The sequence below is a fragment of the Muscardinus avellanarius genome (genome assembly GCF_963383645.1).
Source record: "Muscardinus avellanarius genome assembly, chromosome: 3".
Classification (NCBI taxonomy): Eukaryota; Metazoa; Chordata; class Mammalia; order Rodentia; family Gliridae; genus Muscardinus; species Muscardinus avellanarius.
In genome coordinates, this window is record NC_137788.1 from 119,125,719 (window position 1) to 119,137,186 (window position 11,468).

Here is an 11,468-nt window from a genome sequence, read left to right on the forward strand (position 1 = left end):
TTGGTCGATGACCTATGGTTGTGCCTATAGTCACCATGTGATAGATGATTGTTCACACATTTGTGGAAAGATTAGCTGCCACCTACCTTGTAGCTCCCTGTAGGGCCTGCTACTTCAAACATTTGTGAGCAAATAGTGGGGGAGGAAGCCCAGACCCTAGATTTCCATCTTGGACTCTTATGCTTGGTCCTAGTAGAACTCAAGGTGCAGAGTGGAGAACGCCACAGGAGGACTGAAGCTGCTGCCCAGCAATGATCTTGTAGCTCAGTCCAAAGTCATGAGTTGAAGCATCTCACTCTAGCTACTGTCTGTCAGAGTCCACTGTAGTCAAAGTCAGGGTCCAGGGAGCTGAGAGATACATTAATTAGAAGTTAGTTATCCCAGAGTGTACACATTTATCTAACCATCACACTAAAACCCACCAATGCATCCAACTGTGATTTATCAATTGAAAATGACATAACACAAGCATTTATAAAACACAACAACAACAAAACAACAAAAAACTTCTGGAGTGCATTACTTGTTGGTGTCCATCTCAGCAGCATACTTTTGTTGGAGTCACCTATATATAAGTATATAACATTTCATTTCCTTTTTCATTTCTTTTTTACTGGATGTTCTTGGGTGGATGTAGGGCAAATTTCTGGGGCCTGCAGGCAACTGCGACAGGTCCTTATGATCTGAGTAACAATTCTCCGGGTTACCTGCTTCTGCCACCATTATTTTTTGTGGTAGTGGAAACAGTTTTACCTCAAGTTTGCATGGTGGAGGGAGAGTCTTTTTGATCACTCTTAGGAAGACAAGCTGGCTTTTGGGCCTCAAAGTCATGCTGTAGGGCCATGCTGATAGTGAGGGTGATCTCATTGGAGCCTCACAGAGGAACAGTTGGCAGTCTCTGTCTTCTCTCTCCCAAGCTGTACAGGAGAATGACAGGCAGCCTCTCAGAAGTCTCCTCTAGGTGAGGCTAGAGAAAGAAGGGGCTTGGCTGTGTCACTGGGGAACAGCACATGGGTTCTCTCTACTCTGCCCAGGAGAATTGTAGGCAGGCTGTCTCTACTTTCCTGCAGACTGCCCAAAGGAATGGCAGGCAGGCTGTGGCTTCTGTCCCCCTTCTGTCCTGATTCTGTGTCTTCCATGGCCACGAAATGCTCAGAGAGAAAGAAGGGGGAGGCCAGAAGGGAACCCTTAGTTGGTCTCCAATTTGCAGAAAGAGAGAATGCAGGAGGATCTGCTGGGGATAGAGCTGGCCTAATGTTTCCCCTAAACTTGAGTGCACCCAGGCTCACCAAGATTGCACTATCTGGCAGGTGTGGCCTAATATTCTGAGTGTTCTAATATTCCAGTGGACACAGACAATGAGGTGCATTACCTTTTGGTGTCTATTCAGCAGCCTGATTTTGCTGAAGACACCTGGTAAATATTGAAAACACGGCATTTCTGTTCCCTTTTTTACTGTATCCACTTGGGGGGATCCAGGTCAAATCTTTGGGGCCAGCAGGCAACAGCAACAGGTCCTTATCATGTATGTCACAATTCTCAGGGTTACCTGTTTCCAGCCATGACTGTTGTCCTTGGTGGTGGCTACAGGTGCACAACAGGGTTGCGTGGTGGAGGGTGAGTCTTTTCCTGTCATTTTCTCTCACAGGACGAGCTGGTATGGGAGGCCTCAAGGTCATGCATGAGGACCATGCGAGGAGTGGGGGTGCTCTCACTGGGGCCTCACAGAGGAACAGCAGGTAGGCTCTGTCTACTCTCCTAGATGCCTCAGAGCTTGTGCAGGAGAATGAAAGGCAGGCTCTCTGCAGTCTCCTCTGGGTTAGGCTGGAAGAAATAGGGGCCTGGCTGTGTCTTTGTTCCTGAGTTCTCCACTGGAGTACAGTAAGTAGGCTCTCTCTACTTTCCTCTAGGCTGGGCAGGGGAGTGGCAGATGGGCTCTGTCTCTTGCCCCCTCAGCCCTGATTCTGTGTCCTCCCTGACCAGGGAATGCTCAGAGAGCAAGAACGGGGAGTCGGGTCATGCTGGAGGGAAGTGAATGCTCACTGGCTTTCCACTTTGGGGGAGAGAGAAGGCAGAAGTGTCTATGGGGATGGAGGTTGCTTGCTGCCTTGATACTCCTGCCAAACCTGGACTGCACCCTGGCTCACCCTGTTGTACTCTCTGGAAGGTGGACATTGTGAGGTCAAATATTCTGGTGGACACAGCTCGGTCTGGTTTGGGTAAACACATGACTCTTATGATCAAGGGGTTTGGTTTTTTGGGAGTAAAATGTGAGAAATAGGTGAATATTCCCCCTGGATCAACCATGGGTGATTCAGTATTGGTTGGGCTGACAGCCTCTGGTTTGCATCTACAGTGAACATGTGATGGATGATGTTTTGTACATTTGGAAAAGTGAGGGAAAATCTCAGCTTCCTACAGGGCCTGTTCCTTCAGCTCCTCAAAGGTGGTGTCTTGAGGAGAGGATGTTCATGAGCAAATAGTGGAAGATGATGCCTTGGTCCCAGATATCTGTCTCAGAGCCATATCATGGTCCTGGAAGAAGTCAGGGTGCAGAGATGGAGAATGTCACAGGAGGACTGCAGCTGATGCCTGGTAGAGATCTTGCTGCTCAGCCCAAAGTCAATGAGTTGGAGCATCTCACTGCAGCTGCTGTCTGTCGGGGTCCACTGTGGCCAAAATCAGGGTCCAGGGAGCTGAGAGATAGGTGAATTATGAAGAGTCAGTCATCCTAGAGTGTAAATAGTTGTCTAACAATCACACTAAAACCCACAAGTTCATATAATTATGATTTATCAATTGAAAACAATAAAATACAAACATGAACAAAAGAAAACACTATAGTGTCCACCTATTTGTTGGGGTCCATCACAGCAGCCTGCTTTCACTGGATACACCTTGAAGTCTAGACTACAGGACACTTCTGCTCCCCTTTCACTAGACCTACTTGGATGGCCCCTTGGCAAAACATCGGGGCCCATAGGAAATAGCAACGGTCTTTGCGATCTGAGTCACGATTCTCTGCATTACCTGTTTCCAGCTGTGACTGTTGTCCATGGTGGTGGCCACGGGACCCAACAGGGTTGCTGCATGGCGTAGGGGTCTTGTTCTGTGAGTTGTTCCTGAGAGGACAAGCTGGCTTGGTGGACCTCAAGGCCATGGTGCTGGAAGTGGGGTGCTCTCACTGGGGCTTCACAGAGGAAGAACAAGCAGATTTCTGTCTCCTCTCTTCTGAGTAATGAGGAAAAATGGCAGACCTGCTCTTTGCATCTCCTCTGGGTCGAGTTGGAAACAGGAGGGGCCAGGCTGTGTCTTTGCTCCCAGAGTTCTTCCCTCCTCCAAGCTGGGCAGGGGAGGGGCAGGCGGGATGTCACTATTGCCCCTCACACTGCCCAGGGGAATGCCAAGCAGCCTGTGCCCCCTGCCCCCTCCTGCCCTACCTGTTTGGTGGTGTCCACCTGCTTTGACTGGAGACACCTTATTACCAAGTAGTTCAGGGCACTTCTGCTTGCCTTTCTCTTCAGCCCCTTGGGTGGATCCAGGGTGGACCTTTGGGCCATCAGGCAACTACAGAGGGTCTCAAGATCCTGATCCCAATTCTGCACCTCACTCACCACATGTGTGGTCAAGGGCAGTGGCTGCAGACTCACAACGGGGTTGCCAGGTGGAGGCTGAGTCTGCCTCTGCCAATAGTTTCTGGGAGCACAAGCTGGGCTGGGGTGCCTCAGTCTGTGCTAGGTGCCATGATGGGAGTGGGCGTCCTATCACTAGATCTGCACAGACAAACAACAGCTGGGCTCTGTCCACTCTGGTGCAGGGGGCTTAGATAAATCACTGCACAGAGGAACAGCAGCCAGGCACTGCCCACTCTGCTGCAGGGGCCTCAGTTAAGTCACCACATAGATGAACAGCAGCCAAGCCCTGTCTACTCTGCTGTGGGTGTGCAGGTAAATCACCGCACAGACGAACAGCAGCTGGGCTCTGTCCACTCTGCTGTGAGGTGCGCAGGTAAAACACCAGCAGGTTCTTCACTCTCTCATCTGCAATGGTCAGCAGAAGGGGGGCTGGGCTGTGTCTTTGCTTCCTATGGCAAGCTTTTGCTGGGCAGGCTCTTGCTGGGCAGGCTCTCACTGGGCAGGCTCTCGCTGGGCTGGTGTTGCTGCTGGGCAGGCTGTTGGGACTCTCCTCCATGGTGGGCAGAGGAGAATCAGGTGGGCTGTTACTGCTCAGGGTAAGGGCTGGCTGGCTGTGTCTTCTGTGCCCCTTGATGTTGCTCACTGGCCTGTTTTTGATGGAGACACCTTAGCTCTGAATGTTTTAGGGCACCTCTTTGCTTCTTGGCTGGTTCTAGGGCGAGTCTTTTTGGCCATCAGGCAGCTGCAGCAGGCTCTCATGATGCTGCCCAGAATTCTCTTGCCAGCCTGCCTCCAGCCCCAGGTGACGTCAGGGGCTGTGTCCTCAAGATCGTGCAGGGGTGCCATGCTGGGAGCAGGGGACTTCTCACTCGTGCTTCCCAGGCTCTGTTCACTCTGCTGAGGGGTGCACACCTCAGGCACTGGCACATTCTCCTCTCTCTCTGCGATGGTCGGCAGAGAGGGGGCCCAGCTGTCATTTTCTTTCTTCTGGTGCCAGCACTGAATGGTAGAAAGCCTGTGCTTTCTCCCTTTGGGGCTAAGCACGTGAACATTTGGCAGGCACTTTCTGGGCAGTATCTTGCTGGGCAGGTTTTCCCTGAGCAGGATCTTGCTGGACAGGCTTTTGTTGGACAGGCTCTCTCCCCTCCCCTCTGGGTTGAGCTGGCTCTTGCTGGGCAGTCTCTCCCTGGGCACGCTCTCACTGGGCAAGCTGTTGTCACTCTCCATCGAGCTGGCACTACTCCCTCCCATGCTGCCCAGGGGGATGGCTGGGAGGCTGTGTCTTCTGTCTCTCTTGTGCCCTAACTGTGTGCCCTCTTGGTCCAGGGAATGCCCAGAGAGCAAGGGATTGGTGGGACGGGCAGGCTCGCTAGCTCTCCGTACTGGGGGGAGAGCAAAAGTGTCTGCTGGTGTTGACGGTGGTGCACTGCTCTGATGTTGTTTCTGCCTCACCTGGACTGTACCCTGGCTCACCCTCTGCTGTACCATGAGGTAGGTGGCACTCAGATGGTTAAAGAGTCTGTTGGACACAGACATCCAGGTGAGGTGTGGGTCATATCCCAGGCAACGCATGACCCTTAAAATCAAGGCATTCGGCTCCTTGGGGAGAGGCTTGGGAGGAGGTGGTACGTCTTCACCCTGAACCAGCCATGGGTGCCCTAGAATATCTTCAGCTGTTGGCCTCTGGGCTGGGTCTACTGTCAGCAGCTGCCTGATAATGTCCTGAGCCTCGGGGGAAAGGTGAGTGGGCTCCTTGTAGTGTCCCCGCATGACCCGCTCTTTCTTCTCCTGAGAGTTGAGACTTTGCAAGAAGGGGAGAGTCTCTGTTAAAATTAAGTGGAGGAGGACCCCCAAACCCCAGATGTCCACCTTGGGGCCATATGGTTGCTCCTCATAGAGCTCAGGAGCACAGAATGCGAGAGTTCCACAAAAAGATGTCAGCTGCTGCCCAGACTTGATTTTACAGCTCAGCCCAAAATCAATGAGCTTCACGTTCCCCTCCTGGTCCAGCAGGATGTTTTCCGGCTTCAGGTCTCTGTGGATGATGCCTTCTTGATGGCAATAGTGCACCGCCCACAGGATCTGCCTGAACAGCCGCCGGGCCTCCTCCTCCCTCAGGCCAACGGGCAGCTCACCCCCGCTCACAAACTCCATGATTATACAAGTTGTGTTCGGTGTCTCCACAATCTCAAAGAGCTGCACCACGTGTTGATGTTCCACCGTCTTCATTATCTCTACCTCTGGCATGAAGGGGAGCTGATGCCTTGATTTATTTATAACTTTTATAGCCACCTCCATCCCAGTGAGGATATGGCAGGCCAGATGGATGCTGCCAAATGCACCCTGGCCAATTTTCCGTATGATGGTATATTGACCTTTGAGGGCCTCCTTCCAGGGATTGTCGGTGGAGATGCCTGGACTCACCTCCCTACCTTCTCTCTTCCCAGCCATTGAGTCGAAGCCCGAAATCCAAAGTCCTGAGCCAAAAATCAAAGCCAAAGTACAAAATCCAAAGGTCCACGATCCAAAGTTCCAATGCCAAAATCCAAAATCCTAGGTCCAAAATCAGAAGTCAAAGCCAAACTGAATCCAAATCCACACAAGCACCAAGACACAGTCCTACAGGTCACCACACGATAGCTTCCTGTACTCAACGGACAAATGACCAGTAACAGCCAGGTCCTTATATAGCCAGTCCCTGACACCTCATAGAGGCTCTTTGTGAGGTCATGGCTAGACATGGCCCAATCAGGGCGAGCCATGGCCTGCTGGGGCTGTCTTACCTTTGCCCTCCAAGACTTTTCCCAGTTTAATAACAAGAATGAGAAAACCTCTAAAAGCTTCTTTACTTCCATAGGGTATGGAGACTAACTTGTTTAGAAGTTAAAATTTAGAGAGTGCTTCAGTGGCTTTTACAGTTTAAAAACAATGTGGACCTTTGGGCTGAAACAGGAGGATAATGGGTTGGACAACAGCCTCAGCAAGCAGTGAGGCTCTCATCAATCTACTGAGATCCTGTTTGTAGATAAAATTTTAAAAACTGGACTAGGGGTATAGCTCAGAGGTAGAATACCCTGGGTTCAATACACAGTAATACACACATACACACACAAATAAAATGCTCATCATATCTATACTCAGTGTATTCAATTACTTTTTTTCACTGGATCATCGGTATTAAAAGGTTGGTAAACCAGGTGTTTGAGTGCCAGGAAGTCGATACCTGGTGGAGAGGTCCTCTCACCTGTGGTTATTCAGGGTACCTGCTGGACACTGTCTTTTTCCTTCCCCCCCAACCTAATGCAAGGACAGGAGCCAACAGCCATGCCAGGCTACACAGGTGGCTTAGAGAGAGCGGTCCTCTTGTCTCAGCCTCCCAAAAGCTGGAATTACAAACGTGCACCACCATGCCTGGCCCCTTTTTAGTTTTTATTTTGAAATAGTGTCTTGCTGTTAATTCGGCTGGCCTGGAACCTGTGATCCTCCTGTCTAAGCCTCCCACGTACTGGGATTCAAGGCGTGTGCCACCACCCGTCATTTTCATTGGTGTGTTCAGGCATTTTCTCTGACTAGGGAGGACTGGATTCTGTCATTTGTTTCCTGAATGTCTTACAGTGTTTCTGTCCCTCAATTCCACATGATTACCGTCTCTATTTGTTTGATTTTTGTTACAGAAACATTTTAATCCCCATCTCTTTCATATGAGGGGGTCTGGTCCATAGATATTTCTTTGACGTTCTGTGAGGATTCAATTTAACATGCGACACTGGTACCACTGATGTGAGTCTGCAGCAGGACAGGCTCAAGAACATACAGATTCTTCTCGTGCACAGCTCAAATCCCACCCCAACAGAGACAAAAGTCACAAAGCATTGTGTTTGTGCTGTGTGCTCAGTAATATAGACTGGTAATTGGATTCTTTTCTATATATTATCTTAAATTATTCTCACATTAGGTTGGGGGCGAAGGAAAAAGAGAAACAAAAGTCACACAAACTTTTCTAACTCATGAAATTGGCTGTATCAGAGGTCTTTCTCTCTTCATCCACCTCTGAGTTCCTATCTAATGTCCTTCATTTCCACCTGAAGGATTGCCCTTATGCAGAATAGGTCTAGTGATCAACTCCCTTGGCTCTTGCTTATCTGCTGCTGTGGTTTGAATGTGTGTGCCCCAGCATTCCTATTGAGACTTCAACCCCACTGCAAGTGTTGAGAGGGGGATTCAGGAGGGGTTAGTCTATGAAGCTGCAATTTCCCGGATAGGATGTGTACATTTAGAAAGGAGTGAGCATTTACAAGTCCCTGGGTTGAAACCCAGGAATACACACACACACACACACACACACACACACACACACACTTATTAAACTGGCATGGTGACACAAATCTGTGATCCAAGCTAGTCAGGAAGTTGCAAGTTTAAGGCTATCGCTGGCCACTTGGCTCCTTGGTAGAATGGATAGAATCCCAAGTACTTCCAAAAAAGAAAAAGAAAAAAAAAAGAGAAAGAAATGGAAAAGAAAGGCCTTGTTATAGTGAGTTCAAGTCATCCACTCTCTCCAATGCGGAATGTCCTTGGCCTTACCTCCGGAACATCTAGAAATTGACTTTTATTTTTAATCAATTACCCAGCCTATGGTATTTGTTAGAGCAGCATGAAAGGACAATGGTATCTGGAATACCTCCATTTCCCCTTGTATGAAAAGGGCAGTATTGCAGGCCAAAGGATTCATCACTTTAAATATATTGACCTATTGCATTCTGGGTTTTAGGTTTTCTTCCTTCCTTTCTTTCTTTCTTTCTTTCTTTCTTTCTTTCTTTCTTTCTTTCTTTCTTTCTTTCTTTCTTTTTTTTTTGGTACTGGGGTTCCTGGAAGCCCTTCTACCTCTGGGCTACACTCCCAGACCTTTTTTTACATTTTTATTTGGAAACAGGGCCTCCTAAGCCAGCGCATGCTGCTGGATTCGAACCTGTGCGATCCTCCTGTCTCTGCCTCCCAAGCAGGGGGATTACAAGCGTGCGCCACCATGCCCGGCTGGTTTTAGGTTTTCTAATGAGAAATGTGATGAGGACCTTATAGGATGCTCATTATCACCACTCCTATTCAATATAATACTTGAAATTCTAGCCAGAGCTATAAGGCAAGAGAAGGAAATTAAAAGAATACAAGCACACAAAGAAGAAGTGAAATTACCTCTGTTTGCAGATGACATGATTCTATACTGAGAATGAAAAAATATGTATTATATAAAATATGTATTTAATATATATTAGTATAATATAAATAATAATGTATTATATATTATAGTCATATAATATGACATATTATATTATACATATGTATGTTATAAATATATAACACAAATCTTCCACCAGAAGACTTGTAGAGCTGATAAATTCAGCAAAGTACCCAGATATTAAATCAACTTAAAATATCAATAGTTTTTCTTTTCCACAGCCACAAATACACTGAAAAATACCTTGAAAATAATTTAATTCCCAATTCCTTTGAAAATGAAAATACTTAGTAATACAAGACCAAGGAGGCAAAAGTTCTATATTGTGAACACCATAGAACACCAGAGAAGGAAACTGAAGAAGATCTTAGAAGACGGGAAGATCTCCCATGTTCTCGGATAAATATGTCAAAAGGGCCTTACAGATTTAAAAGCCACATACAGATTCTATGACATTACTGTCAAAATACCAATGGCATTCTGCCTTGTACTAAAGAAAACAGTTCTCAAATTCATATGAAAGAACAAAAGCCTCAGAATAGGCAAAGCAACTCTGAACAAGAAGAATCATGGTGGAACCATCACAATACCTAATTTTTAATTATACTACCGAGCTATAGGAATGAAACAGCATACTATTGGCATGAAAACAAACATGCAGACCAGTGGAACAGAATAGAAGACACAGAGATGAATCTACACACTTATAGCCAGTTGATTCTTGACATAGGTGCCAAAATATGTGCCAGAAAGAAGACAGTCTTTTCAACATATGATCCTGGGAACACTGAATGTCCAGAAAAAAAGGAATAAAGGAATAAAATTAGATTCCATCTCTTACTCTGCACAAAACTCAAGATAGGTCAAAAACCTAGAAATTAGATCAGAAACTTTGCAGTTACTTGAAGAAAACATAGGGCTAATTCTTCAGTATATTTTGGCACTGGTAGAAACTACTTCAAGACAACCTTGAAATTTGAAAACTCCTGGATGCAAAGGAAACAAAGTCTGAAGAGAGAACCTACAGAATTGGAGAAAAAAGCCTCAAAACAACGCCAAATTCACACATGCATATATACAAACACACACACACACACACACACACACACACACACACACATACACACACAGTCAGAGTGACTCATTGAATAATAAACAATTCTCATCAGGGTGTGTTTCTGCTCGATAGATGTTCTCCCATCCCCGAACCTGACACCTACCCTCAGAAAATGCCTCAGTACTGGGACTTAACAGGCTGAGATGGGAAGACTGCAGATTCAAGAAAAAACAGCTCAAGTGTCATTGCCCAACACAAACTGAAAATCGTTAGCTGAGCCTGGTTGGCACACACCTTTAAGCCCAGTAGGCGGGAGGCTGAAACAGGAGAATCATAAGGTTGAGGCCATAACATAGTAATGTAGCAATATCTTGTTTCAAAATAATAAAAATAAAAAGGGCTGGGTATGTAGATTAGAGGTAGAATGTCCCTGAGTTCAATCCCCAGCAGTACATACACAAAACAAAAAAACTAAAAAACAACAAATAAGATATAAAATGGACAAAAATTTGTCTTATTGTCCAACCTCCTGAATTTGGAGAAACCTCACTGCTATGAGCCTCAGCTTTCTCATCTACACAGTGACCAGTGGAGACAATCGCGGAGGTACACCAGGTAACAGGGAGGTGGTGTAACCTGGGCCCCATAGGATGCAGTTTGGAGAGAGATACAAACGCTCTGCAAACTATGGCTGTTTTTTTCACCTCTTGGTCTTGGATATGTGGTGCCCAGGACTGAACTCAGAAACTTGTTTATACTAAGCACTGGCCCTAGCCCTGAAATTAGCCTTTTACCCAGGAAGGGAAAGTTTGCTGACCTTGCACGTGTTGAGATTCCCACAGTGGAGGGCTGGCACTAAGCCTGTGGCAGCTGCCACCACTGCCTGGATGAACCAGTGCACACACTCTCCCAAGATCACTATTGGGACCCAGAGTTGTGCTCTTTCTCACTCTCTACTATCCTGGATCCCCCTTCTGCCCCAGTTCTCCTCCTTCAGACCCAGAGATCCAGGCCCCAGCCCTCTTCCCTCACTCCCAGGGATCCAGGCACAGTGTTCTCCCTCAGACCTAGATCTGGGTGTCCTCACTCAAGTGCCCCAGTCCTGAACCATAGGTGCTGGGTTACTGTGGACGTTGTAGGACAGGGCATTCAATCTAAAGGCGAGATAATGGCTGTCAGCATAGATGGAGATGGAATTAAAAATGCTCTGGAGGAAAAAACACACAGGCCCAGAAGTGGGATACTTCCAAGGGTATACAAATACATTGACTTCACTTCATAGGAGGAAAAGGCCTCAGAGGTTTAGGGTGCAGCCTGAGAAATGCTCAAGAAGTCAGTGTAAAAACATGTGGGGCAGGATTAGCCTGGTGAGTCACATCTGTAACCCCAGGACTTGGGAGGCTGAGGCAGGAAGTTTGTAGGCAAAGGCCAGCTTCTTAGGCCAGCTTCTGCAGCCTGCTGAAAACCTGGTTCAAAATAGGAGATCAAAAGGTCTGGGGACAGAGTTCAGAGTCAGAACACCCGAGTTTAATCTGCAGTT

At 47.3% G+C, this 11,468-nt stretch overlaps 1 protein-coding gene across 1 annotated transcript; it reads right to left on the bottom strand.

Annotated features, from left to right (window-relative positions):
• Positions 1-3,831: 3,831 nt before the first annotated feature.
• On the bottom strand, positions 3,832-6,086 carry LOC308260309 (sperm motility kinase X-like; the record flags this gene model as incomplete). Its single annotated transcript, XM_080691615.1, has 3 exons — positions 3,832-4,040; positions 4,418-4,529; positions 5,121-6,086. 3 exons carry the CDS (start codon positions 6,084-6,086, stop codon positions 3,832-3,834), a joined length of 1,287 nt encoding a protein of 428 aa, XP_080547741.1.
• Between the last annotated feature and the right edge of the window lie 5,382 nt (positions 6,087-11,468).